The sequence below is a fragment of the Brachyhypopomus gauderio genome, chromosome 11 (genome assembly GCF_052324685.1).
Source record: "Brachyhypopomus gauderio isolate BG-103 chromosome 11, BGAUD_0.2, whole genome shotgun sequence".
NCBI classification, from domain to species: Eukaryota; Metazoa; Chordata; class Actinopteri; order Gymnotiformes; family Hypopomidae; genus Brachyhypopomus; species Brachyhypopomus gauderio.
This window is the reverse complement of record NC_135221.1, coordinates 13,583,633-13,604,137: the sequence shown is the minus strand read 5'-3', so window position 1 is coordinate 13,604,137 and position 20,505 is coordinate 13,583,633. Positions and strand designations below refer to the sequence as shown.

Sequence of the window (20,505 nt, the reverse complement as noted above, 5' to 3'; positions counted from 1 at the left end):
CTCTCCTCTCCTCCATTAAATCCACAAGAAAGCAGTACATACCATGACAACATAAAACTGAATCATCATCTCTCAGACCAGTGACAACCTTTTCCTTGTTTCCTTGCAGCCAAAGAAACTGGGCTTCTCCGGGTTTGGCCACCTGCGGAAGAAGCGACCAGACGACTCCACCGACTACATCTGCCCCCTGGAGACGGTGCAGGGCGTGTCCCTGCTCAACGGCACCCAGCAGCCCCACACGGGTCTCTGCCCCATCCAGGACAGGCACCTCGAGGGGCGGGAGCAGGTGGGGCCTCCGCATGGCTGATGCTAAGCTAGCCACGCCCATGGCGACGCCCACAGGCTTGCTGCCAATATTTTCACCTCCCTAACCCCATGATCATCTGAGCCAAATGCTACCACTCTCATTCCATGCCATTCTGTAATACCCAGCATCCCTCATTCCTGGTCATGTGACATTGCCTTTTGCTGATTGACGGCCAATCAGAGGGCTCTGTGTATGCGTGTGGTTTTTGAACGTTGAGTTCGACAGGCTTCATTTGGCTCGGCAGCCCAGTGAAGCCACTTGTCATGATTTTATGTGCCATATAAGATGTAACACATATCAGATTCGATTAACTAACGTAATCTTACATTTTATAATCTTAACACATGCTGTCAAACTGAGCTGTTTGAAAGGACAGTGATGAACTTGTGCGATATTTGCACATTTTAAGGGTTTATTTAATATTTATAGTGGTGAAATTTTAACATGCATACAAATGATTTTAAGAACATTTGGTGGCTGTGTTGATGCATTGTAACAATATTTTTATAGATAGTCTGATGTGATGCTTCATGTAAAGGAGCATTTCATGCTGTTTATCATAATTGTAAATATGCAAATATGTCTTTTTGTAAATATCAAAAGACATAAGATAATCAATAAACTTCATACATCACTGTGATCCTGTGTTTCATTCAGAAGGCATCAAGTATCTGAAGATAACATGCATCTGTCATTGACATTTTCATTTCAGTAAAAAATTTTTAAACTTTACTAAAATATGCAGCTTTCTGCTTATTTACATATGAAGAGATCATTCAGTTCCAACCAATCACTATGTGGCTTTGAAGAAGTACATTAATGAGACATGGACATGCATGATGAACTAACCTCATTCACGAACTAATCTCCTACCAACGGATGCTGCTACCCCAAAAAGTGTGTTACCCAAAATGGAGAGGTGCATGCTGGGAAATGAGCATCTTCGGCCTTGGGGGAGGGGCTTCGGTCTCCAGGTACATCCAGATACCTCCTTCATTCATCTCCATAGTTACCATTGCCCGTTACTTATGCTTAACGAGCGGCCGCACAGCCATCACAGTTTTAACATGCGCGGCCTTTGACCTGCTGTTCTCTGACGAATGGCTTGACTGACTTTCCAGATGGTGACGGTAAAAAGAACGGTGATGCAGATAGAAGCTCTGTCAGAGGGCATCGAACACCTCACAGTAAGTGCTCTCTAACTGTTCCACACACACTCATCTTCATCTTCATCACTCTGGTTTAGACCCTCCTGTAAGCCTTTATATACTTGTGTTAATCCACTAAATCCATTTTAATAAGATTTGCCATAATGTATTTATTTGGAGTTGTTATTCTCTTCTTGCGTCGGCCAGATCCACAGCTTAGGGCCTGTGTTTAGAGCCTTCACAGAGAGTTTGAAGTGGAGTTTGCTCTGTGATCTTAAAAAAATTTGGCATCAGAGGAAATCACCCTGAGATTTCTACAATCACAAAAAATGTATAGATTGGTCATGTCAAACTAATAAAAACTCTAAATTGACTGACCACGAGAGTCTATTCCCTTTAAATGCTGTTACATTGCTGCTACACTCATCAGTGGTCATGCTCCAACACCTGGCTCCAAGCCAAAGTGGCACTCTGGCCGCTGTGAGAGGCTCACCGAGCCGAGCGTCTGCTAACCCCCCCCTCACCTCGCCTCTCTCGCTTCCAGCGCTTACTCAACCGAGACGACCTTCTCGTGGCCGTGCGTCGTAGCCAGACGGCCGCGGTGTGAGCCGACCCCCAGCCAGAGCCGCGATGCTAGCTCGGCACCTAACCCGCCACGGTGGTCCCCCCCCCTGCCCGCCCTCCCAACAGAACAGCACCTTGGATCTGGTGCGCGGGTTGTGGGACTGTAACTCCTGCAGCTTGGACGCTCTCCCCGCTAACTGTGGCTTCTTGACATCAGAGGCAGCCCAGTGTCTCACCAGCACGCTAGCCAGCAGAATCACGGCCATGTTGACATGTTTCAGGACATGGTCCTCGTCAGTAGAACTGCAGTTTTGTTGATTTTGGTGCTATTTACATTGTGTCCTAACATATGAGCTATATATAACAGAATCTAAGCATAATGCTTAATAATGCATTGTTTCATTGAAATGTATATTTTCATAAAACTTGTAACTTGTGTATTTTTTTGTCTTTAACAGGGTAAACTGATTCTGTACTTGGTATTAATCTGATAAATGCCTCACATATTAATATTGCATATTAATATACATCCAGGAAATGCCCTCTGTTTCATCATAGATTTTGCCCCCTGAATAGCTTTCATTGTCTGGCCTGAAGCTTCTCTTGCCCCTCTCGGTGGTGATGTAAGTACTGCCAGTTTGTCGGGCCTCACGTACGAGTGAAACCGTTTAAAATGAACCAGTGTTTTCATCTTGCAATTGACCGTGTAAGTGCTGCCTAGACAGACACTGGTAGCACCGGTGCGTATGTCCGCCTGGAGGTCACTGGACAGCACGGAGACTTCATGACCTTTTATAAGACTGAACACCACTGTGTTGAGAGTAAAAGTCACGACCCGTTCTAGTTGATGTAGTGTCAGATCCCACATAAAGACAATAATGGGCTCCAGTTTAAACAGGCTACTTAAAGCTCAGAAAGGATAAGCCATCGGTAAACTCATCTCAGGGGTCGAGATCCTTAAAGCCGAAGACCCGCCCGTCCTCTGGGAGGGATCAATTTATCACTTTAAACTAGAGCACATATTTTGACAGGATTCCACAGACGACACGAGAGAGACGTCTGGAGCGTCTGTTTCCTCAAGAGACAGACTGTTTCTGGTGAGTAACTCCACAGGGAATGCTGGTGTGTTTCATGCATCCAGCACTCCTTAATAGCAATACTGATCGGCCATGGTAACGATAAAAGTAATGGTGAATGGTGATAGCATTGCGAAGTTTGATTTTTCTTGTATTGTGTAGTACATTAGGGAAACAACTCTTTGAGTAGAAGTAACCAACATGGACCAAATGAAGAACCAAGCCAAAGCTAAGCCCGGAATATTCCGATCCCTGTGGTCCTGGTCCAGTAACTCGTCTCCCTCAGCCGTCTTTCTCTTTAGTGACTGTGTGGGTGCAGCCGCAGGTAGGACCCGGGAGTACCTCGCCTTCAATGATCCCGAAAACAAATTCCAGCCAAGTCAGTCTGCGCTGCGCGAGATCTTCCTCATGACTTACCTGCAACGTAGCAGCCAGCTATCCCTCACAGACACCCTCACCTGCACAGTCATGACCCCAGGGCAGAGGGTCCTCCTGGGGGCAGACTGGGTCTGGGCCCTGCTGGACCTGCCCAGCAGGAACCCCAGAATCCAGATAGCTGTCCAAGTCCTGCACGTTCTCCAGAAAGTGGAGGAGGAGACCCAGGAGGAGACCCAGGGGCGTTCCTCAGACACACACGCGGAGAGCCTGCGTCTAGCCGGCACGGAGGTGACTGAGAGAACGTGCGTGGAGAGGCTGGTGGGGTTCTGCTCGGACATCGGATGGAGCTGCTTCGCTCTCTTTTTGTTCTTCGGCCGTAGGGGCGACCCGGGAAACATCTACGGCCTGCTGAGCAACAATCTACACGTGGCCGTGGGGAAGTGCGTCCGCATGGACCAGCCGTTTATCGAGGGCTTCTTCAGAGGCGCCAAGCGCTTCGTCACCCCGGCCGGGATGCTGCGAGCGGTGGTCCGGATGAAGGAGAACGCCCCCCTCACCCTGCTCATCAAGCTCACCTAACGCCCTCACACCCGCCATTAACAGCTGCTATCACCAGTCCCTGGTGTCGACCATCGGCTGTTTATTATAACACAATCTCATCCAGGTTCTACGCCTCTAGGATGTGTAAGTAGTCCTGGCGTTGACATTTGTGCTGACAGACTCCAGCTCCAGGTGTTTCACACGCTTCCTAGTGTCTAACTACAGAGATCCAACCGTGCGTGGAGTAATATGAGCACTTTGGTGGAATTTGCCCCAGAGCTCTTTGTAATTCAAAACCTTTTCCCTCACTGCAAAGTCATTTGTAATGAAAATAATCCTGCTATTTTAAAATAACAAAAGATACATTCTGATTATGCAGAAGTGAGACGTAAGAAAATAAATTTTACGCTCTTCTTTTTCTGAAATTTTCCTTGCTTTTTAAAGTATAACTGCAATGTGTGAGAGTTTGATTACATATGCATTTTTAATGAGATTCTTCTAAATGTCTTAGAAAATATTCTTAGACACAAAATCAGTGAAAACTGTACCAAAATTTTTATTTGTGTGTTCAAAATACCTTAAATGACGTGCCCAACATAATCTATTGTATATATTTCACAAACTCCTATACTGTGCACTCAATGTATGGCCTTAGTACACGAAGGTGTTTTCTGACTTGTAGCCCAGCTTGGTTAGGTTTGGCTGGCAGGCATACTGGATCATGGGGGGCGGGCCACACATCACAATCAGCACGTCATTGGCCGGAGGAGGAAGATGGTCTTTTATCATTGCAGCATTAATGTATCCTGTGCTGTACTTCCAGCCTATCACAAGGATACAGAACATTTAGTAGTTCATAGACATGAAATTACATGTGTGGTCATGCAGCCTTTGTTTTTTGATGAATGCCAAAAATACAGATTGTTTAAAAAATACATTACAGCGAGCACAAAAGAAAGGAAGGAATACAAGCTGGATATAACCATATAAGACATTTATGGTTTCATGGTATTATAAAAAATCACTAATTCCGGGATGTTTGTGATGCATGTCTGTGTTCGGCCTGTTCTACCTTGTGGTGGCTTGTCCAGTGTGTACCACAGGTTGAGTTGATCAGAGTGACGCTCCCGAACCTCGTCAAGCTCGCGCCTCAGCAGAATGTCCTGTTCCGTCTGTGAACAGTCACATTTAAGTTAAACAGGCCTGGAATACAATCTCCCTTACGAGCTGCTGGAGATGTTCTTAACGCCGTAGTTGGTACAGCACAGTTACTGATAAATGACCACATAAAGCCATTATGTCCTGTGCTCACGCAGGGGTGTCCACGTGCGCCTCCCATGATGTCACACCGCGCGTTTGTATCCCAGTAAACGTTGTGCACAGCTGAACGCGAGCCGCGCCGTTCTTTCCAAAGTCTGAGTAATTAGGATTACAAGCGTGACTCACCTGGTTGGCAAAGATAAGAGAGCACTTCGTGGTGTCAGCAGGGTCTGCTGTTATACTGCGGATGAGCTGTAACATCGGAGTCACGCCTGAGAGAGGGAACGAGGTGGTTCAGAGCGCGTGTCCGGAGCGTGCTTGGCTACCTTAGTATAGTGTAACACTCACCTGTACCACCTGCAATCATGGCCACGTGCTTGAACCTCCGCACGTTGGCATTAGATTTTTTATCAGGCCGAATAGCAAACTGACCTTCCAGACAAAAAAAACCGCACACATTAAACATTTTTAAAACGGCACCAACATGCAAACTGCAAACATTTTGAAGTACTGTCAAACAAAAGAGACTGACTCCGTGCAGTTCAGTGCCCCTCAATAAACCAACATTAGTAGATGCTGCCCTCTACTGGTGACATGCAGCAGAAATCAAGAAATCACTTTTTAAAGTGGACTAAATAAACCACTTTTCCACAGTTCGCAGTTAAATTGTGCTCTTTTTTACGAGTCCTTGCAAAACCTTTGTGTTTGAGTCATTTGGTCTAAGCCATTACCGTTCCCATTGTACACCAGCAAACCGTTGGGTCCTCGGACGTCAATGGTGTCGCCAATCTTCATATCATTAAGGTACTGAGACATCTTGCCCCCATCAGGGTAGTCTGGATGGGTGTTTTTATAGTAAACCTGGCAAAACACACAAAATACATAACATAGTTTTACTATTAGACTGTTAAATATAAATATCAACATTAGCTTTCAAATCCAGATGTTAAATGTGCAGAAGGTGATGTAGAAATATCTGCCTTGGGTTTGCAAACTTCTCCTTCTCCCCTGTGGGAGGACTGATTGCAGTCTGGCATCAGAATAGATCCAGCTGATACTCCCCAGAGTCTCTACCCCTACACGAGCGTGACAGGTGATTAGCTGTACAGGTTATTCCTGTAGCACCATACAGTATCTATCAAGGATAAAGGGTGTTGTGGGTTGTGGGGCAGCAACTATTGAGCCTGTCTAAAAAAGTCACATCCTGTATGTCACAAGAGCACCGTGCTGGCAGTAACAACGTCTGCTTCCCAGAGCATCATTAGAGCAACAAAATCTGCACTCCTGGAGACACTGTACAGTCCATGTGTTACGTTAGTGACCTTCACAACCAGGTCAACGAAGCCCTGGTCCTCGTCACTGGAGACCGGAGTGTAAGCCCGGACCACCAGACTCCCCTTGACTTTAGCCGAGAGATACACGTGCTGGCCTGCAGGAATACGGAAGAACAGGGAGTATATGGATGTAGTTATGAATGTTGAGGTTGTGTAAATATGATCAAGGGACAAGGGTCATACCAATTGGAAGGCCGAGCACATGTTTGGAGGAGGGCAGGCTGAAGCGGAATCGCTTGGTATCATGGGTAATTTCCTGCAATGACAGCAAAGCACAAAATGACTCAAATTCTGTATGAGTCATCATGACGTTTTACGTTGGCACATACAAAGCAGCATACGAGTTGAGTATGCTGTATTTGTGTATGCAAGACAGTTTATTATATTACAGCATTAATAGTAGCAGTTACTGAACACTCTGGTCCTCTGGATTTATTAAAGTGAACTATGGACACTGGTGCCACATGAACTGTTTGCTTAAGCAAACTTTTTCTGCTAAACTTTGTTGTTGGAACAACTCTATTAACTGAATGCATGATCTGCTCTGGAACATTCAACATGTCGGTACTGCATGGTTCCCAATGTCTTTGTCCAAACCCACCAACCCACCAAGACTGACCTCCTTCTCTGTGAGGGGCAGGGAGTATTTGACAGTGGGATCCTGTAGAGTTTTGGGGAACTTGCTGGTTTTCTTTCTCCCAGCTGAACGTCCCAGTTTGAGGAGGAGGTAGAGTGCAGTGGCTACCACGGCTAAGAGTGTAATCACCACAGGCAATGTCTACCACACACACACACACACACACACACACGCTCTTACTGTCAGATGTTACTGAAGGCCTTGTATAACTCATTCTGATTGTTCTGATGTTATAATTATTAGGATGTTATAATAAAGATTAGGAACCATCTGTGTACACGGTGTACTGAACCAATCTGTTATAGGCCTATACAGTCTGATCTGTAAGAGAACACCTGTCTGCATGTTTCACAAATATACCATCACCATATGCTTTAATAACAAAGCAGTACAGGACTACAGCATTGACCAATAGGATATTTTATTTGACATTTGCACATAGAATTCCTGACCAGTTATTGCTAAACTGCTCTGAGCTGCTTTCTGAACGTATCTGCCTGTATCTCACCTTTCTACTGTGATATAACAATGACGCAATGATGATACTAAAACCTCTGAGCTGGTTTTGCTTAAACGTTCACCTGTGTCTAACTTTCCTTTCCAATCAACAGGGATGAGCAAGGAGTAATTCACCTTCAAAGACAGTGTGAAAAGCATGAGAAGGAAAGATTGAATTATTAACTGTAGTGGAGAGCAGAGGGAACGTGTGAATGAATGAACAGAGAGAAAGTGTAGTCTTACCAGTGCTTGTTCCATGCTGTGCTCTCTGGACTGGGCAGAGTACACTTGGAGAGAGAGTTTACATTTAATTCCCCTCTTTAGCATTCATACCTTTGCACTGGCGCCCAGAGTGAGAGCGGGCGGTATAATAGGAGGAGTCAACGACTGTCAGCGAGTTGGAGTGCAGGAATCCTGTGGCTCGCTCAATGAAAGCGCCGCATTCATGGATCCCAACCAATTAGAGCCCATTTTTCAGTAAGTGAGCAACGGTGGGGCTTTGTGTAAAGCTGTGTGTGTGAATTGTGTGGAATCACCCCACTGCCTCATATTCGTAGGGGGTGGGGCAGGGGGAGGGGTTATGGGGCTTGGGGCTGGGCTATTTTGGGGGTTTTTTTTTACCTCAGTTAAAGAAAGAATGGGAATATTTAAAATTTTGAAATATTCTTTATTCAGGGTAGATGAATTTTTGTGATATACAAAATACAACAACGAAAGCTTAAGATTTGTTTTTGCTAAGTGTATACATTCTGAAAATGTTGTGTAGTTAAAAATCATATAGAACAAATATATATACAGATCATATTTACCAAATACAAATACTTTAAAAATGTGTCCAGAAACAGAGCTTGATTTAGATTATTACAGATTTGTACAGGGATCTCAGATTAGGCATATCTGTGACCGCTGTGTGATGGTGTAATTACGGTGTAATTACGGTGTAGTTGTGGTGTAATTGTGTTGTAGTTGCCTTGTTCCTAGGCAATGCTGGTGTTGGGGAAACAGTCAGTCTTCATCTACCATGTCCTCCTCTGAGACAGACCAGTTACCTGCAAATGAGACATCAGGTGATTGAGATTCGCCTTCCTGTAACATAGTAGAACACCACATCCAGTGTCCTGCAGTCCTACAATGTCCTGTTCCAAGACCTCCACCTGATTGTAGTTCTCTACCATCCTGGGGCAGTTCAGCACATTCTCAGCATGAATGCAAATCCCTCATTTATCGTGACAGCAAAGCATGGCAGTGGTAACTGAACGGGAAAACTACAAACACAAAACGGCAGTGCCAGTTTCTGAGACGTGAACCTGGCACGAGGCCCATGGAGCTGGCCCAGAGAGGAAATGCCATAAGAGCACAAACCGGGGGGAGGAAGAGGGTGAAGCATTTATCACATAATAACAGTGTGTTAAAACATGTTATAGCAGACCAGCACATTCTCAGCATGGTTCAATTAGCACAGCTTTAACGTGCGCATATGCAGCTCGTCATTTACCGTGCAGCTGCCAAGAGATCCAGTCAGCGAGGGCCGAGACTGCGGCGTACGAGCCGGGCTTCTGGGGGTCCGTGCATTCTTCCCTCCTGCTCCTCAAACCCATCAGAACCAAACTGGAATCGTTTGCTTGGCAAACCAGAGGTCCACCTGCATCCTCCTGTCAACAACGAATTCGGTGTGTTTGATCACTGGGGGGCAGTCGTGGTTTGGTGGTTAGGGGTCGGACTTGTGCTCCCCGGGCACCGAGCTAGGGCTGCCCACCGCTCTGGGCACGTGTGCACCACAGCCCCCTAGTGATCACTAGTGTGTGTGTGTGTGTGTGTGTGTGTGTGTGTGTGTGTGTGTGTGTGTGTGTGTGTGTGTGTGTGTGTGTGTGTGTTCTCAATACACAGATGGGTAAATGCGGAGGACAAATTTCGATTGGGTTGAAAATCACAATTGACAAATATGACGTTTACATTTAGAGTGAATCGTTTATAAATTCTGCCACCAGAGGGCAGTATAACCACATTCATTCGTGTCACCGTTGCTGCGTGCATTTCCTGTACAGTTAGAATGGAAGATCTTAAATTGTTTCTCACTCTGCAGATGTCACTGTTGGCTTGTTCTGTCTGACGCCAGGCACACAACACGTGGGCGTTTGGTGCCCATGGGAGGCGCTGTGCACACTCTGAGTTATTCAACATGGAGACCTCAACCTGCCGTCGCCCTGCAAACAATGTGGGCAGAGAGAGAGAGAGGGGGGGGGGGAGAGGCTGAATGTGTTGCTATCGATGCATAGAAAGTGTACTGCAAAACTACTGAGACGTTACAGAGGTGTTTATAAAGTTACACTACCACGATTTTTAGGAAGGGTTAGTGAACTCACAGCACTGTAATGCTTGAATACACATTCCAAGATGAGTAAGTTATTGACCACTAGGGGGCAATAAATGCTATTGTTAACTAAGCAAACGTGGAGCGTGTAAAAAAGGGAGATATAATAAAGAGGGAATAAAAACGAAGTTGAGCAACCAGTCACGGAGTTTGGACGTAATTTTATTTGATCAAGCCCCTGATGCATGTGGGAGAGCAGGGATCTGTTCTGGGACATGTTGAACTGCTGATCACTGCTGCAGTGATTCACGTACAGATTACTGTATGTGAAGATTAAAGTATTGTAGTTCCCTCTCCCAAAATCCTAAACCTCTGTCATAAAAGCTTAACATGTGGGACTTGAACACAAAGTGTAAAAAAAAGTGATCAAAGAAAGTGAGCAAAGTTCAGGTATGGGTTAGCTGTGAACGGCTGCTTTTTAAGCAGTTCAGTAAATACACCTATGAACTGTCATGTTTAATGAGCAAACACCATTCACACAAATGCATGCGCGCGTGCACACACACACACACACACACACACACACACACACACACACAGAAACTGCATGACCTTAACTCTACACTATGTTGCTTTGTCTGAGAGGCTGTTGGGTAAACAGGTGTTTGCCGTACCTGTCTGACCACCCTGGACAGCAGTCCAGCAGCGGCTGTAGGAAAGGACTTCCTGTCCCGCGGAAGGGAGACAGACGGGTGGAGCGTGGGGGGTCAGGGGGGAGACGAGCTGAAGCAGCGCCACATCGTAGTGCTGAGTGGCGGCGTCGTACTGAGGGTGGAGGACAACGTTCCTCACCACACCACTCTAAAGGACAGAGGTGGAGCAGGCAGGCGTTAAGGGAAAGAGAGAAAGCAGCAGGAAGAGGAAGAGGAGAGACCGAATGATGAGTCACAAGAGAACACGACGTGTGAGGCCCTCTGAGAAGAGGTTGAGGAAGTAAGAAACAGGATGGACCGCTCGAAGCTTGAGGGAGTTGGCCAAGCAGGAAGTAGCAGCTGCGGCAATGTTGCAACAGACCTGCTCGTCTGCTCCACGTCTGAGACCCACAGCCAGCAGCTTCCCCACGCTCTTACTGTAAACACATCCCCACACACAACAGCGCCGCCGTCAGAAGCCTACACAGACACGATGATGGGAGTATGTTTTTTACAAAGAGACTACCCTCTTATCTAGGTGTACTGGTCAGTGAGCTGTAAGAGTGTGATAACCTTTCATAAGCCACATTCCATCACTACTGTAAGATCACTGTGTGTAACGAACACTGTTAACATCTGCTTTAATGTTTTAAGTGTTTTTGTTTGTTTGTTTTTTTTGGGGGGATGGTGTCTTTTTGCAGTTTTTTTATGACAGTAATTTTCAGATCTCACGCTGTGTCCATTAGGGATCAGTGTTCCACAGCTAGATTACTTACAACTGGTCAACACAGTGGGCAACAGTGAGGACCCAGGCTGGCTGGACGATGACCCCGTCGCAGTGACCCCCTGTGCCCAGGTCCAGGTGTACGTGCCAGGGCCAGGCGGGACCTCCCTCTCCCCTCCCCTGGTCCTCCAGCGCAGACGCAGCAGAGTCATGAGGCATTCCACACGGAGCTGAGGAGCAGGAAGGAGGTCTGCACCAAACCACTAAGGCGTGGTCGGAGTGGCAGACATAGATTCAACCTGATAACGGACTAAATAGGCCCTGTTGGCTTTATTCTTGGACTAGGATCTTAATTGTAAATCTAAGATTACATAGAGCACCACTGGTTCATATTCCTACCTTTACAATTTTCCATGCTGTCACATATAGGAATGTGTTTAGACTCAAAGCTTTTATAGATAGATAAATGGCTAGTAAACCACAGTGGTGTAGACCGCCTCCAGTCTCACGCAGAGGGAGATGGCAGCGAACAGACCTTTCTCTGACCACCGAGGGAGATCTCTGACGTCAGCCTCTCCTCCCACCTCCTGGGCCGCGTGCTGATCATCGAGGAGATCTGTGCAGAGATAGAGCGCTCACAGCACATGGGTGAAGGCAGCAGACCCCGAGCTGCTCTGACTCCGTCCTCCACGTGTTCACTCCACTGGGAGTCGTATGTGCAGTGTTTCGCAATTGTTGAGCTATTTCAGGGGCATGACGTGTTTGGCAGAGCACAAATCACTTCACTTGAGTTATAGTCCAAAATATCGTAATATGTAATGTAAAATTATCTCTGTGACTGCAGTGGAAGATTTCAAGATGTACTACAGTCTATTTAAGCAAGTACAGTATGAATGCTCACGGGGCAGAGTGTGCTGGAAGTTGTGTGAATGCTCACTTCAAATGTGTTCACAAAGCCGCTCTGGCAGAGCTGTCCTAGCAGACTGGCAGCAGGTCATTTGGGACGTGTGTGTGGCGTGAAATGTTGCTTTGTGTGCCCTGGATTGTGAACACATCTCACCTTTCGCACTGATGAAGGAGAGCGTGGCGTTGAAACCACGAGCTGAGACGCTGCCGTCACTGCGGAACTGCACAGACATCACCCTGCCGTAGCTCAACACGGGTGGGGGCAGGCTGTGGCCACACACAACCACTTGAACCACAAATAAGAGAGAACTACATTACCCACAATGTACAGCATGACTCATCTTCCAGAAAGCCACGGTGGAGTGTTGTGTGCAGTGACGTAGTGGCTTCAGCTCGTCAGCTAATCCTCGTTCCCTTCGCTAGCTGAGCTGTGACTGGAACTCTCTAAAGGTTTGGTGGTGTAGCGGACAACAATGAACCTTCTCCTCCGGGACTGGGCTTCAGTTCCCAAACACACCACACTATACCGATAAAAGTCCTCGACTGGAATTGTAAGTCACTCTGGACAAGAGTGTCTGCCAAATGTATAAAATATATAAAGTGGAGGAGCAGGGGCTCTTTTCTTTCAGCTTGGCGGTTTACCAATTTCATCTCTTGCATCAAAGTCTCCGAACACAGACAGCGAGTCGTAGTCGCAGTTCTCTGACTGCTCCAGGTCAAAGTCGGTGAAGTGGAGCTGCAGAAGAGAACCGTGTTAGTCTAGCGTTCAGAAGGCCATGGCCTCCTGTCTGTTGTGGCATCCTGACAGTGAAACAGGGTCTCTGTTATGTAATAAACACCACTTACATTGCACCTACATTCATGATGGTACGACAGATGCGAATGTACACACTCCCATATATGTTCACAAACTGTGCACTTCATATGTGACCTTCGAAAAACACGTCGAATCAGACGAGATGAGTCTTCGTTCTGGGTTCTAATTCAGGGCAGCAGCGGTTTGGCGGTAACACGGCGGTAACAGGACGGCCGTGACGGTAACGGGTATCGTGTCGTCTGCCAGTGAAACTGATCGTGGGAGAGTCTCCACTCTCACTGCATATTCAATCAGCCAATGAATGCATTCATGATCAGTCGTCTGGAGCGAGGCTGACCGCAACAGCCACCAGCACTTGCCTTGGTTCATAGATATTGTTACCTTGACGACGTAGCCCTCTGGGGCGTAGACTACCCAGCGGCAGTGGGTGTTGTTGCTGTAGGGCTGGGGGTAGTTAGGGCTCCGCACGGCCCTCTGGGACTGGAACAGTGCCACTATGCCGCAGCCTGACTCTGAACAAACACAAAAGGAAGGTATTGCAATTACACACTCACTCACACACACTCTAATCTCCCAGTGGACAATGCCATGTTCCCTGAACCACAAACACGGCGTCATTCGGTGTCACATTTCTGTCTACCAAGGGTCACAGAGAGGGGAGAGGGAGACAGCAGGGTGCTGATTTGATCCTGAGGTCTCTAAGCTCCTCCCCTTTCCATGTCCTTAACGACATGTCCTGCAGACACGTGTCCTTTAGCGTGCCTGTTGTTATGGTCATGACCCTGCAGGGAGGGGTTTCCAGGGTAGGCGGGTGTTGTTGGGGGGGGGGGGGGGGGGGGTGGGGCTAACAGAGGAAAGCAACAGATGGAGGTCCGCGGGGACACCTGCAACTTCGCCCTCACACCTGAACACACCCCACCAGTCAGGCTGTGCTGCCAACAAGCAGGTAATTAGGACCGATGATGACGTCTGATGTGGAAAGTGTGTGGACACAAAGGGCCTGGTCGCACCTGTGTGTTCAGTGAACACCGGCCCATTGCAACATGCCAGGACAGATGAGCTGCGACGCGTGCTGGCCCTCGGGTTGGATCTGGGCTCCACTGACAAAATGTACAAACTAAAGTGGTCTAACTTGCACTGCTAGATCTCAGTTGTGTGTGGACACAAATGTGGACATAGTCAAAGCAAAGCTGCTGGTTTAACACAGCCTGGCGTGCTGCGTGTGCCTCTCTCTACCATGCGGTTTGTGCAGTGAGCACATAGGCCTGATACAGCCCTCCAGATACTGTCCTCCAGATACAGAGTTCCAGATACTGAAGCTGCATTGAACAGACAGCTGTGAGCAAAGCCTGTTGAATGGGATACTGCTGCAGTGTTTTCTATGAAGGAACGGCCTGCATTCACCAGGCATGAAGCATGCTCTAGGCTCGGCGCTGGGCGGACTGGTTCACGCCGCCGTCCCCTTGCAGTACGGATCTCTGGCACCGTGGCACGGCGGTGTCGCCGGTTCTGCGGCTCACCCAGAATGAAGTCCTCGTCCACGGGTCGGAAGCGAACAGAGAAGCCAGCGCCTGACACGTCGAAGTCGGACACGAACTGGAGCGTGGAGATGTTTGAGGAGTGGATGAGGAGCGGAGCAGGAACCACATCACCACAGAATCGCCCTGGAGATACAAGATGGAGTTACGATATGGGGGTGCAAGGTCACAACTGAGTTCTGTGTCAAATAGTTCCTTGTTGGACTCTGAAGCACCGCTGAACAGTGCCATCTCAGAAGTGCCATCTCATGGGGTTGAACCTTCTATTTTAAGATGTTTTCTGCCACAAGGCTAAAGTTATTAAACTTTAGCAGATCTTAACAGATCTTACAGATCTTAAAATAGAATCACACAGTATCAGTATTGTAATATATCAGTGATAAAATTCTGCAGTAACACTTTGGATGAGGCTCTTATGTTTGGGAGGTCCTTGGATTTGCAAACTTCAGTTTTCCCTGTACTAACACACCTGTTTAAAATCATCAGACAATTATCAAGCCTTTCCCAAACTGAGACGGGTGTGGTGGAGCAGACGGCCTCTGTTGTGCAATGCTCTGTCTGCTCCTGGGAACTTTAGCATTCTATCAAGTCTCTTCTCACTCAGCCATTGGTCTGTATCCCCTCACCAATAGGTAGGCCTTCCCCGGCCAACACGGTGAGGTGGTCATTTTGACACAGCGAGTCCTTCTCTAGGTCAAACTCCAGAAATTCCACAAGGATTCTTTTGCCATCAGGTACACGGATGAACCAGGAGCACACCCTGCTCACAAAACAGCGATCCAGCTTTGGTGAATCCAGAAGGCTACGGAGTGTTGGTATACTCATGAAAAAATACTGGCTAATGGAATAGCCAAGAGGTTTAAAAAAAGTTTTTATGACTCACTCATTATTGCTGTAGTTCATTCCCGAATAAGCTGGATTTCGGATAATACCCTCGGTCCCTGTTAGAACTCCATCTCCCACGCTGCACTGTGGCCCTGCTACTCCTGCAAGAAGGAAGGGTGCAAAGAAATTCATCCTTTTGGATTTTGAAAAATATCTTACAATGCCTTCTTACAAATGGCATTAACTTAGAGATTTGGCCAACCTTTTCTAAGCAGCCATTTTGTGAACACAGGAACATTCGTGAACACTGCAGGTGAGCCTCTTTTGGTTGGAGATTTCATCTTGTTGTTGATCCAGCTGCGTCCACAACCTTTGCCCCAGGATGTGACCCCAACCACCACCCAGTGCCCATCTGTACGCTGGCAGAGCAGAGGACCACCCGAGTCCCCCTACGACCAAAATATACACACACAAGTGTCCATTCCCACCTTCAGTATCAAAAATCCCCAAAGGGTCCATAGAAAAGTGTTGAGTGAAAGTTGGGTATCATTTAAACGGCTGCCAAAGGGTCAGGATTTCCGTTCTCTCAGCCCTAATGTACCTGAGTCCACCAATGAGCTAAACACTGACCCCTTCATGTGCCCAGTCATGCGCATTAGAGCAGAAACACAAAGGCATCTGCGTGCACATGGCTGAAATAAAAGCATCATCTATTTGAGGAAGATATCAGTATGGCATCACAATTACATAGAACATTGTTGCTTGATAAGAGAATCAATTTGAACCAAAGTAGCCACAGCAATTGCAGTGAAGCAGCTTAAAGTGCATTGCACCAGGAAGCTATCAAAAGGTCCTGGAGTTCTTCTTGGAGCCTCAGAAAGTCCTGGAGGTCTCCTTGAAGCAGTACGTTGGAGAGTGCAGACATGGGCTTGGTACCTGGCAGGCATCCTTCCCGCCTCTCTCTGGTCCTGCACACAGCACTGTAAAGTGCTGCTGCTGCAGTCGGAGGCTCTGCAGAACGTGCCTACATATGACTGGTTCCACCAGGTCCAACTGCACCTCCCGAAGAACCGGAGCCCTGGGACCTCCTGAGATTTGAAAATCCACCAAATACACACTCGTCAGAAACTCGTAAAGTGGCAGCTAGCTGCTGACTAGCATTCATGTCTGCTGCTAGAGTGATAAAGACATAGAAGGTAACCTTCTATAAACATTTATGATCTCCTTACTCTCGTATGTGTGTCCCCATCCAGCAACGAGACATGTGGTCTTTGGAGGAAAGACCTCACCAGGAACAGGAAGACATACAGGCTGAACGAAGTTACCTACCAATAAAACCAGCACCAGAATACATCTACATTTCAGCATAGGTCTTCAAGCAAAGAGCTATCAAGAAGAAATCTTGTGATCAAACTAATTTACTCATTGCAGAACAAATTTTTTCTCAGTGTCTAGCTGAAAGAAGTGTGTGTGTGTTTGTGTGTGTGTTTGTGTGTGTGTGTGTGTGTGGGGGGGGGGGGGGGGTTCTGGTGTATGCAGTGAGTGTGTGACTGTGTTGGTAAGGAACTTGCTGAATTGTATGCGCCCCTCCAGTTCCAGCAGGGCGATGTCGTAGTTCATGGGTAGCGTGCTGCGGTACTGCTCATGGAGGGTCACGTTCCTCAGACCAAACCTCTGTTCACCACGGTCCCAGACCCTTTGATCATACTCGCCCACTACCGCCTCCACGCCTCTCAGGAACTCTCTTTAGGAGGCGAAAGAAAATTAGGGCTTTCTTTGCAACTTTTAATTAGTCAAATTCATTTTTCATTTTTTACTTATTTATTATATATCACAACTGCTTTCTTCAATCTGTAAAGTGCTTTGTAAATTTGAATGGAGTACTTAAACTGTATGGGCAGAAGCTGAAATTAAGAACATGCTTTATATAATGAGCTATAAATGAGCTATGACATGCGTTGTTATTCTTATTGATCTGTCGTGGTCCTTGAATGTGCGGAGGGCGTAACGGGAGGACGAGCTCCTACTCTGAGGGCGGAGAGAAGCAGTGTGCAGCCGTGAGTAGCAGCCGCTCCGTGAGGACCGCAGCACCGCAGAAATGAGACCCTCTGAACCTCAGGGACACCTGTGAAAGGGAGACGCACACGCCACGCCCACATCCAGCCACGCCCACATCCAGCCACACCCATCTCACTCTGTCCTATTGCCTATTTAATGCAAAACCTGATAACGTTAGAGAATTAAAGCACATGCCATCCAAGGGTGGGATCCGTAAGGTGCTATTGAGCCTCCAACAACCCTCAGCAAGTGACTGGCGGGGGGCTCTATCCGAGAGCCACACTTCGACCCTGAAAGAGACAGCCATTTAGAATCTGCGCTGACCAGCGATTCACTCTCATTCATTTACTGGTCGAAATCCATTCGGCTTCTTTTACGGTGCCACTGAGCTGCGGACGCAATCTGGACGGTGTGTTCTTACCGTTGAGCAGGACAGAGACACTGGCGTGGGAATATGTCATCAGATGAAACATCAGGGCAATGGCACAAGTCCAGACGGATGATTCGGCCATCCTGTGTCCTCACTGAGGATCTGTAGCCTCTGCTTCAAGCACTTATATAGGCACAGGGGGCAGTAAATGGGAGAACACTGGGGCATTCATTAACCACCATAAAACAAAGATCATGCCACATGGGGACCCATGGAACCAACAGGCCCTGTGACCAACAGGAGCTTTAAAGTATATATTTAGTCAAATGTTTTCTCGGGTCTTGTTCACATACTAAAATCTTTTTTTAAAGCCAAATTTCCTTGTTAAAATTGTTAGAATTTTTCTTTTAGTCCAGTTTGAAAAGGGTAAATTTTAATGCTGAAGGAGTTGACTAGGCCCTGCTGGTTTTACTATGTACTGGTCATTCAAGAAACAGGAAGCCATGTCTGCCCAATAAAGTCTGAGAAATGTGTGTAGCTGGGAAAGGCAGTGGAGAGAAACGCCTCTCAACCTCACCACAGCCAAAAACACCACAGCAAAGGTGCTCGTGAAGGTCAATGATGGATCAGTGTCTGCTGTGGGTCTCTGTGCTGTAAACAGGTCATGTTTCAATTAGTCAATAAACCGAGCAGTAAATAAGCCAAAAGGGGTCTGATTTTACTCAGTGTGCAGTCCAACTGACAGGAAAAAGCCTCACAGTTCTCAAAAGAAATTTCACGCGACATGAACGATGACCTTTTAATCAGGAGGTTGAAGTCAGTCCAGTTTGTTTAAATGGTAAAAAGCCCTTTCCCAGAAGGCATTGGGAAACAATGTATAATGAGCAAGCTGAAAGACATGGTGGCGAGCTGAACAAAAGCCTGTACTCCCAGAGCACGCTCTCCTAACCATCCACACTCAACACGCCTTATCCACACTACCCCTCAACCTGCCTTCTGTTCAGCTGCAGTCATGCACATACATGATAGAGAGAAGTTCAGCCCTTTGTAAAGGCTGTTTAAGAGATGCCACTGCAGATCATGGTGATATATTTTTTTAATCAAATGCAGGTGTTATCCTAAAGTACATCAGCTTACCTGTGAGAGCTTGTGTAGAGTCCAGAAAGATGCACTGATCTGATCACACACACAGAGACTGAGGAATTTTTATCCTGCAACTGGCTATAAAATGAAATAATGTTTGCGGTGTACGTACCATCTGTGTTCCTTTGTGAGCTCACTGTGGGTGAGAACTTGCCTGTTCTGACCTTCACATGTAGCCTCCGAGGTCCCCTCATCTACACCGGAGATAAACTGAACACTGAAGATAAACTGAACAGAAGATTCTTTTTTTCTTCTGTTCAGTTTGTTCCATTGCATTTATGCAGAGCTATGAACATTTGAAACCAAGTATATTAAATGGAAGTTGATGAACTGGATGTCAAGAAGGAGTGGGTTTGTGGTTGATATGAAACACAGCTTATTAAATATATACCTCCCTTCTGGAGGAGTGAGTTGCTCCTGTGGGAAAGGTTGGGGTCTGAGGACACAGACAATAAAAAGAAATAATCGATTGTTTCTTCATATGATGGTCTCTTCTTTTGAGAAATATGCCACATTTATTTACCATTCTTGTCCGACTCCAACAATAGAGATGTTGAATCATGAATTCAGTCAAGAGCGCTCAGAATGGTCATGGATACAGCCTCTTTAATTGATGTGCTTTTGTTTGCTTGCCTGCTCTGTGCTACATGTCTGACTGTGAGGAGGATTTGGGCATTCATAGAGGCCAGTGCAGTGAACAGAGGAGCGGTCACAATTACACAAAAGACAACAGCAGCCAATGGCATGACAGTAATGTGCTGCCCACAGTCACCACCATGCCTACCCTGGCCAGCGTAACTGGCCAGCGAAAATACCTCCAAGCCGCTTTGTTAACTACGCCAAATATGTAGCAACTTAAAGGGCATCTAGCTAATAAATTATAGGTGTAGCGAGTGTGTGAGTGATGGCGGAACAGGGAAGCAGGCCTTTATTTGACATTTGGCCACTTGTTGGTCAGCTGGGGTTGAGTGCCGTCGTGCTCCAGTGGCCCTCAGCAGTAGATAACGCCAGGCTGTGTGATTCACACCTCAGTCGCACCCAAGCCTGAATGTGCATGTGTGTATGTCTGTGTGTGTGTGTTTGAGAGAGAAAAGGAGAGAGAGAATGTGTGTGTAAATGAGAAAAATAGAAAATGAGAGAGAGAGAGAGAGAGAGAGAGAGAGAGGCAGGCTACATATGTAGAGATATAGCATAGTCACCAGAAGTAAGAAAAGAACATCTCAAACAGGTGTTGCAGCTAACAACACAGCCCTGCAAAACATCCTTTAAAGATTCTCCTGTTAAATATGTTGCCGGCCATCTGCATGCTAAACTCACAAGGGCATTACCTGTTCTAGGGAATAAATAATAACCCACCTATTGAGTAACCATATCCAAGT

At 46.8% G+C, this 20,505-nt stretch overlaps 4 protein-coding genes across 6 annotated transcripts in view; 2 read left to right on the top strand and 2 right to left on the bottom strand.

Moving 5' to 3' along the window:
• The window catches only part of ppfibp2b (PPFIA binding protein 2b), a 39,923-nt gene extending 37,785 nt beyond the window's left edge, over positions 1-2,138 (top strand). Inside the window, 3 exon segments of the mRNA XM_077022152.1 lie at positions 110-286; positions 1,429-1,494; positions 2,000-2,138. Coding sequence (XP_076878267.1) covers positions 110-286; positions 1,429-1,494; positions 2,000-2,062 — 306 coding nt within the window. The 3' untranslated portion in view covers positions 2,063-2,138.
• Positions 2,139-2,509: 371 nt separating this feature from the next.
• Positions 2,510-4,475, top strand: rep15 (RAB15 effector protein). The gene is made up of 3 exons (XM_077022151.1): positions 2,510-2,642; positions 3,051-3,116; positions 3,258-4,475. The coding sequence occupies exon 3, from the start codon at positions 3,297-3,299 to the stop codon at positions 4,050-4,052; it is 756 nt and encodes a 251-aa protein (XP_076878266.1). The 5' UTR covers positions 2,510-2,642; positions 3,051-3,116; positions 3,258-3,296; the 3' UTR covers positions 4,053-4,475.
• A 70-nt stretch (positions 4,476-4,545) lies between these two features.
• On the bottom strand, positions 4,546-8,093 carry cyb5r2 (cytochrome b5 reductase 2). The gene is made up of 9 exons (XM_077022150.1): positions 7,986-8,093; positions 7,227-7,385; positions 6,791-6,863; positions 6,596-6,702; positions 6,005-6,134; positions 5,622-5,705; positions 5,460-5,545; positions 5,086-5,185; positions 4,546-4,837 (listed from the first exon to the last, which is right to left on the bottom strand). The coding sequence occupies exons 1-9, from the start codon at positions 8,067-8,069 to the stop codon at positions 4,665-4,667; spliced, it is 996 nt and encodes a 331-aa protein (XP_076878265.1). The 5' UTR covers positions 8,070-8,093; the 3' UTR covers positions 4,546-4,664.
• A 345-nt stretch (positions 8,094-8,438) lies between these two features.
• Positions 8,439-19,552, bottom strand: LOC143527148 (ovochymase-2). 3 transcript variants are annotated; one of them, XM_077022144.1, is made up of 22 exons: positions 19,121-19,552; positions 18,561-18,634; positions 18,035-18,166; positions 17,809-17,903; positions 17,583-17,680; positions 17,127-17,299; positions 16,785-16,880; positions 16,492-16,643; positions 15,818-16,004; positions 15,614-15,716; positions 15,357-15,490; positions 14,713-14,856; positions 13,574-13,704; positions 13,018-13,111; positions 12,530-12,661; positions 12,005-12,085; positions 11,522-11,732; positions 11,128-11,182; positions 10,728-10,914; positions 9,819-9,946; positions 9,238-9,394; positions 8,439-8,791 (listed from the first exon to the last, which is right to left on the bottom strand). In XM_077022144.1, the coding sequence occupies exons 3-22, from the start codon at positions 18,123-18,125 to the stop codon at positions 8,748-8,750; spliced, it is 2,493 nt and encodes an 830-aa protein (XP_076878259.1). In that variant the 5' UTR covers positions 18,126-18,166; positions 18,561-18,634; positions 19,121-19,552; the 3' UTR covers positions 8,439-8,747. The 3 variants fall into 3 exon arrangements, with proteins under 3 accessions (XP_076878259.1, XP_076878258.1, XP_076878260.1); XM_077022143.1 differs by having other exon boundaries at positions 18,035-19,552; XM_077022145.1 differs by having other exon boundaries at positions 11,522-11,699; positions 18,035-19,550.
• Positions 19,553-20,505: the final 953 nt, after the last annotated feature.

Bases quoted from the DNA above. Each gene is read 5' to 3' on its own strand.
- cyb5r2 (XM_077022150.1), bottom strand. From the start codon at position 8,069: ATGCTAAAGAGGGGAATTAAATGTAAACTCTCTCTCCAAGTGTACTCT. The intron at 6,864-7,226 runs GTCAGTCTTGGT...CTGTCATTGCAG, and splicing joins TGCCCCTCACAGAGAAGGAG to GAAATTACCCATGATACCAA. The intron at 5,186-5,459 runs GTGAGTCACGCT...GACTGTTCACAG, and splicing joins CTCTTATCTTTGCCAACCAG to ACGGAACAGGACATTCTGCT.
- LOC143527148 (XM_077022143.1), bottom strand. From the start codon at position 18,125: ATGGCCGAATCATCCGTCTGGACTTGTGCCATTGCCCTGATGTTTCAT. The intron at 17,904-18,034 runs GTAAGAACACAC...TGTCTCTTTCAG, and splicing joins TGTCTCTGTCCTGCTCAACG to GGTCGAAGTGTGGCTCTCGG. The intron at 15,717-15,817 runs GTTGGCCAAATC...TCCTTCTTGCAG, and splicing joins AAAATGGCTGCTTAGAAAAG to GAGTAGCAGGGCCACAGTGC.
- rep15 (XM_077022151.1), top strand. From the start codon at position 3,297: ATGGACCAAATGAAGAACCAAGCCAAAGCTAAGCCCGGAATATTCCGA.